We start from the raw sequence: 7,225 nt of genomic DNA, 5'->3' as shown, positions 1-7,225 counted from the left end.
TCTACCATACAAGACGTTGTTTCAAGGTTGTCATTGTGTTCCTCTCTGTAGTACTATACCGTGTGTAGTATAATAACTCCACTGTGTTCTACTTGTCTTTCTGTCCTCTGTCAGGTTCGGCTCAGCTGTCAGAGCTTGGAGGGAGAGGTTGGCCCTCACCTCACCAGAGAACCTGCAGGAAGCCTGGCAGTAAGGTCCCCAAAGTGTGTGTGTGTGCATGTGTAAGCCTGGCAGTAAGGTCCTCAAAGTGTGTGTGTGTGTATGTGTAAGCCTGGCAGTAAGGTCCTCAAAGTGTGTGTGTGTGTATGTGTAAGCCTGGCAGTAAGGTCCTCAAAGTGTGTGTGTGTGCATGTGTAAGCCTGGCAGTAAGGTCCTCAAAGTGTGTGTGTGTGCATGTGTAAGCCTGGCAGTAAGGTCCTCAAAGTGTGTGTGTGTGTATGTGTAAGCCTGGCAGTAAGGTCCTCAAAGTGTGTGTGTGTGCATGTGTAAGCCTGGCAGTAAGGTCCTCAAAGTGTGTGTGTGTGCATGTGTAAGCCTGGCAGTAAGGTCCTCAAAGTGTGTGTGTGTGCATGTGTAAGCCTGGCTGTGAGGCGGTCTGATGTTTCTGTATGGTGTCTCTGCTTTTGAGGGCTCTTTGCTGTTTCTCTCTCTCTTTCCCTGGTCCCTAGCTCTACTTCAGGAGAGAGGCTGTTCTCTCTCTCTCTTTCCCTGGTCCCTAGCTCTACTTCAGGAGAGAGGCAGTTCTCTCTCTCTCTTTCCCTGGTCCCTAGCTCTACTTCAGGAGAGAGGCTGTTCTCTCTCTCTCTTTCCCTGGTCCCTAGCTCTACTTCAGGAGAGAGGCAGTTTCTCTCTCTCTCCCTGGTCCCTATCTCTACTTCAGGAGAGAGGCTGTCTGGTCCCTAGCTCTACTTCAGGAGAGAGGCAGTTCTCTCTCTCTCTTTCCCTGGTCTCTAGCTCTACTTCAGGAGAGAGGCTGTTCTCTCTCTCTCTTTCCCTGGTCTCTAGCTCTACTTCAGGAGAGAGGCTGTTCTCTCTCTCTCTTTCCCTGGTCTCTAGCTCTACTTCAGGAGAGAGGCAGTTCTCTGCCTGTATGGAGACTGGAGAGATTTCACATAGTGCTTTAGTCACATGCTATGCAGTGACGTCTTTCAAAAGTATTTCAAAGTGCGTGTGTGTGCGTGTGTGTGCGTGTGTGTGCGTGCGTGTGTGCGTGTGTGCGCACGTGTGCGTGTATGTATTTGTGCATCCGTATCAAATCAAATCAAACTTTATTTGTCACATGCGCCGAATACAACAAGTGTAAACTTTACCGTGAAATGCTGACTTACAAGCCCTTAACCAACAGTGCAGTTCAAGTAGAGTTAAGAAAATATTTACCAAGTAGACTAAAATAAAAAGTAACACAATAAGAATATAAATAACGAGGCTATATACAAGGAGCACCGGTACCGAGTTAGTGTGCGGGGGTACAGGCTAGTTGAGGTAATCTGTACATGTAGGTGGGGGTGAAGTGACTATGCATAGATAATAAACAGAGGGTAGCAGCAGTGTACAAAAGGGAGGGGGGGTCAATGTAAATTGTCTGGTGGCGATTTTATTAATTGTTCAGCAGTCTTATGGCTTATGGTAGAAGCTGTGCCTTTTTGTCCTAGACTTGGCACTCTGGTACCGCTTGCAGTGCGGTAGCAGAGTAAACAGTCTATAACTTGGGTGACTGGAGTCTCTGACAATTTTATGGGCTTTCCGCCTATTATATAGGTCCCGGATGGCAGGAAGCTTGGCCCCAGTGATGTACTGGGCCGTTCGCACTACCCTCTGTAGCACCTTACAGTCAGATGCCGAGCAGTTGCCATACCAGGCAGTGATGCAACCGGACAGGATGCTCTCGATGGTCCAGCTGTAGAAACTTTTGAGGATCTGGGGACCAATTCCAAATATTTTCAGTCTCCTGAGGGGTAATAGGTTTGGTTGTACCCTCGTCACGACTGTCTTGGTATGTTTAGAACATGATAGTTTGTTGGTGATGTGGACATCAAGGCTCCACTACAGCCTCGTCTATGTTAATGAGGGCCTGTTCGGCCCGCCTTTTCCTGTAGTCCACGATCAGCTCTTTTGTCTTGCTCACATTGAGGGAGAGGTTGTTGTTGTCCTGGCACCACACTGCCAGCCGTAGTATCCAATTGTTGTAGTAGCTCTATGTCGCTACAACTGGGGGCGGGAGAGACTGTCATGCGTCCTCCGATACACAACCAACCAAGCCGCTGCTTCTTTAACACAGCGCACATCCAACCCGGAAGCCAGCCGCACCAATAGCACCTGGCCACCCACGTACATCAGGAGTCGCTCTTTTAACCCGGGCGACGCTCTTGCTCACATTACGACAGAGCCTGGGCGCGAGAGGTTGATGGCACAGCTGGCGCTGCAGTACAGCGCCCTTAACCACTGCGCCACCCGGGAGGCCTTCACTGCCAATTTTTTGACCTCCTCCCTATAGGCTGTTTCATCGTTGTCAGTGATCAGGCTGTTGTCACTGTTGTCATCAGCAAAGTTAATGATGGTGTTGGAGTCGTGAACAGGGAATACAGGAGGGGACTAGGTACACACCCCTGAGGGGCACCAGTGTTAAGGATCAGCGTGGCAGACATGTTGTTGCCTTCTCTTACCACCATGGGGCAGCCCTTCAGGAAGTCCAGAATCCTTAGCTTAGTGATGAGCTTCATGGGCACTATGGTGTTGAACGCTGAGCTGTAGTCAATGAACAGAATTCTCACATAGGTGTTCTTTTTGTCCAGGTGAGAAAGGGCAGTGTGGAGTGCGATTGAGGTTGCATCATCTGTGGATCTGTTGGCACGTTATGCGAATTGGAGCGGGTCTAGGGTGTCCGGGAGGATGATGTTGATATGAGCCATGACCAACCTTTCAAAGCACTTCATGGGTATCGCTGTGAGTGCTACAGGGCGGTAATCATTTAGGCAGGTTGCCTTCCCTCCCTTGGGCACAGGGACTATGGTGCTCTGCTTGAAACATGTAGGTTTTACAGACTGTCAGGGAGAGGTTGAAAATGTCAGTAAAGACACTTGACAGTTGGTGCGTGCATGCTTTGAGTACACGTCCTGGTAATCAGTCTGGCCAGCGGCTTTGTGAATGTTGACATGTTTAAAGGTTTTGTTCACACCGGCTACTGAGAGCGTTATCACACAGTCATCCAGAACAGCTGGTGCTCTCGTGCATGCTTCAGTGTTGCTTGCCTCGAAGTGAGCATATAAGGCATTTAGCTCGTCTGGTAGGCTCGTGTCACTGGGCAGCTCGCGTCTGGGTTTCCCTTTGTAGTCCGTAATAGTTTTCAAGCCCTGCCATGTCTGACGAGCATCAGAGCCGGTGTAGTAGCATTCAATCTTAATCCTGTATTGACGCTTTGCTTGTTTGATGGTGTGTGTGTGCGTTTGTGCATCTGCGTGTATTTGTGAGTGTGCGTACAAGCATGCTTGCATGTGTGTTTGCGTGGCTGCACACGGATGTGTATGGTTCTGACCATGTGTCTCTTTCTCTCCTCCAGGTGGGTCCAGGGTTTACAGTGTTCAGGGAGCAGGAACACCATGGCTGCTCTGAGGCTGCCTCTGGAGGGGGACCTCAATAGTGGGGCACCCTCCCTCTCTCCCGCTCCTCTTCTCCCTCCGTCCCCCCCTCTCACCCAGGGCCTCTACCTCTTCACCAGCGGATTGCCTGACCAGGAAATTGTATGACACTGTCCTGGCAACAGTTATATCAATTGGTGATGATGACTCATGATGGTGAACATTAGAACTGATATAGGAAGAGCTGATCTGAAATCAGTTCTTTAGCCGCAGATAGTAACCATACTGTTACACTGGTCGCACTTCATCCCAACAGGGCACTATAATAGAGACATGCTTCCCTCTGGTGCCCTCTGTTGCTGGAAGCGAGTTAATGCACTAGCTAGGTGTCACTGATATAATGTGCCTACATATTCATATACCCGTGCTTGTTGTCTGGCAGCTGTGCGTTTCTATGAACACGTGAATAAATGTTTTATTTAAAAAAAACTCTTCTCTCGAAAAGTAAAATGAATGACCATCAATCCAGAACAAGTCTCTTGTTGCTCTGTTCCCAGGCAACGGTGTCTTCATATGTGTCAGAGTGCTGCAGTGGCCGGCCTCTACATCTCCACATCTGTCTGTTGACTGGAGAGGAGACAGAGGGACAGACAGAGGCACAGACGGGGGGTTTCCCTCCACCTCGCCATGCCACCAGGGAGGAGACTGCAGGGGCACTGAGGGAACTGGCACAAGCTGGCAACGGACGTTTCCACTGGATCAGTGAGACAGGTACGCGAGAATTCACACACACACAATCTTCATGAAGACTTCAAAAAGTGCCATGGAAAAATAGATTACTCCACTATCAAGTGGCACCTTGAAGAAATGAGCACCAGTGATGACAGTAGAAGTAGAAACACTTACCCACCACAGAGGTGATTACTTCCTGGAGGGGCTACCAGCCAGCTGTGTGAACCCACTTATCCCCCAGCTAATGGCCTATTCAACAGTGTGTGTGTGTGTGTGTGTGTGTGTATGCATGTTGCTTGTCTGTCTGTGTGTGTGTGTGTATGTATGCATGTTGCCTGTCTGTGTGTATGTATGCATGTTGCTTGTCTGTCTGTGTGTGTGTGTATGTATGTATGCATGTTGTGTGTGTGTGTGTGTGTGTGTGTGTGTGTGTGTGTGTGTGTGTGTGTGTGTGTGTGTGTGTGTGTGTGTGTGTGTGTGTGTGTGTGTGTGTGTGTGTGTGTGTGATGCTGGGTGGAAACCCTGAGCCCTGGTCTGTCCTGTCCTCTCACTGCAGGCATCCTGGAGAGCGATGACATAACTGCTCTGATTAGAGAGATGGAGAGGGCTGCTAATTATTGGCAGAAGGTGAGATTGGAACAGCATGGGGAAGGGAGAGTGCTAAACAGCAGCAACAACAACGGCTTACACACAGATCTGTCCTAAACTACTCAAAACATTTAGATTCAGATACTAGTCATATGTATTGACAACATACTGTAAGGTATTCTGTTTACATTATTTTAATGGAGAAAAAAAATATTCAACCACTTTAACATTGTAAGACTGTCATTGCAAATCTATCCATTGCTAGTTAAAGGATGACCTGTATTTCTGTGTGTGGCTCCAGAGCGCCATGCTGGTGGACTCCTTGACCCAGAAGTCTGACTGTAGGTGCCCTGGGGAGGATCTCTCTCCTGGGGACAAAGCTCCGGCCCAGTCCCCCCTGGCCTGGAGACGCAGAGACAGACCACTGCCCCCACCGCGACCCACAGCACTCACCCTCGCCAGGCTGGTTAGAGCACACACATACGCACGGATGTACGAACACACACACAAACACAATGATATTTTCTCTTCTTTGTCCTCTCTCATTTCAACATCAAACAGCACTTTCAACATTTCTTTCTTAACTCTCAACTAACAAACAGAATATCAGATGAAAGATTATTTTAGAAATGCCTCATCTTGGGCCGAGACAAAGTAGGATTCTAATAAATATGGAGTGGATGTTATAATGTTTTATGTCGATGCTACATAAGACCGCATGAAAGCATTTATGAAGATTATATAAACATATGTAGGGCATTATGACGATTATATAAATATATGTAGGGCATTATGACGATTATATAAACATATGTAGGGCATTATGAAGATGATATAAACATATGTAGGGCATTATGACGATTATATAAACATATGTAGGGCATTATGAAGATTATATAAACATATGTAGGGCATTATGAAGATGATATAAACATATGTAGGGCATTATGAAGATTATATAAACATATGTAGGGCAATATGAAGATTATATAAACATATGTAGGGCATTATGAAGATTATATAAACATATGTAGGGCAATATGAAGATTATATAAACATATGTAGGGCATTATGAAGATTATATAAACATATGTAGGGCATTATGAAGATTATATAAACATATGTAGGGCATTATGAAGATTATATAAACATATGTAGGGCATTATGAAGATTATATAAACATATGTAGGGCATTATGAAGATTATATAAACATATGTAGGGCATTATGAAGATTATATAAACATATGTAGGGCAATATGAAGATGATATAAACATATGTAGGGCATTATGAAGATTATATAAACATATGTAGGGCATTATGAAGATGATATAAACATATGTAGGGCAATATGACGATTATATAAACATATGTAGGGCATTATGAAGATGATATAAACATATGTAGGGCATTATGAAGATTATATAAACATATGTAGGGCATTTATGAAGATGATATAAACATATGTAGGGCAATATGAAGATGATATAAACATATGTAGGGCATTATGACGATTATATAAACATATGTAGGGCATTATGAAGATTATATAAACATATGTAGGGCAATATGAAGATTATATAAACATATGTAGGGCATTATGAAGATTATATAAACATATGTAGGGCATTATGAAGATTATATAAACATATGTAGGGCATTATGACGATTATATAAACATATGTAGGGCATTATGACGCTTTATGCAAATCAAGGTTTTATGATGCTTTATACTGCATATCACCACTCCAAGTGAAGGTTTTCATACGTTTTTATTTTCTGCTGACAGCAAATGAAGGAAGGCCGAACAAACAAGCATTCCTCCTCTCAGAAGGCTCTTGCATGGCGTCCCAGCAGTACCACATCTACTATCCCACCGGGTGAGTCAGCATTCTAGCCTGGTTAAGCCAGACTGAATCAGTTTTAATGCCAGGCTGGAAGTTTACCAGCGGTATCTAGGTTAACTTCCCCCGTGGGTGACTGACAGTTTAGTGGAGTGAAGGTTCTATCTCAGGTGAGTGTCAGGCAGGGGCTAGAGCAGGGAATGCCAGACAGAGCAACTGTCACCTTTCTGTACCACAGCGAGTGCAGTAAGTACCAGTTCACTGCTGCTCCTGTCCCAACCCCAGTCAAAGTGAGTGCCAGACTAAACGTTAATAAACTATTAAACAAATGGAGGATGGCTCCATTTCATCAAAGTCCTTTACATGAGGAATTAAATCCATGTTGGTTCAGTAAGGAGTTACCCGTATTTCCAACTGCTTTGTTGACCTTCACTTTAACTTTCTCTCTACAGATGCTTTGTATCTTCAAGATGCTTTTAAATATGTG

At 45.4% G+C, this 7,225-nt stretch overlaps 1 protein-coding gene across 1 annotated transcript in view; it reads left to right on the top strand.

The window, feature by feature from the left end:
* LOC139423596 (von Willebrand factor A domain containing 3A) overlaps nucleotides 1-7,225 on the top strand; it is a 33,305-nt gene that overhangs the window by 19,265 nt on the left and 6,815 nt on the right. Inside the window, exons 18-23 of the mRNA XM_071175182.1 lie at nucleotides 115-189; nucleotides 3,557-3,737; nucleotides 4,133-4,346; nucleotides 4,864-4,934; nucleotides 5,197-5,361; nucleotides 6,684-6,774. Coding sequence (XP_071031283.1) covers nucleotides 115-189; nucleotides 3,557-3,737; nucleotides 4,133-4,346; nucleotides 4,864-4,934; nucleotides 5,197-5,361; nucleotides 6,684-6,774 — 797 coding nt within the window. The remainder of the gene's footprint in view (nucleotides 1-114; nucleotides 190-3,556; nucleotides 3,738-4,132; nucleotides 4,347-4,863; nucleotides 4,935-5,196; nucleotides 5,362-6,683; nucleotides 6,775-7,225) is intronic.

The sequence above is a fragment of the Oncorhynchus clarkii genome, chromosome 13 (assembly GCF_045791955.1).
Source record: "Oncorhynchus clarkii lewisi isolate Uvic-CL-2024 chromosome 13, UVic_Ocla_1.0, whole genome shotgun sequence".
In the NCBI taxonomy this organism is placed as follows: Eukaryota; Metazoa; Chordata; class Actinopteri; order Salmoniformes; family Salmonidae; genus Oncorhynchus; species Oncorhynchus clarkii.
The sequence above is the reverse complement of the archived record's forward strand: the minus strand, read 5'-3'. Positions and strand labels throughout refer to the sequence as shown.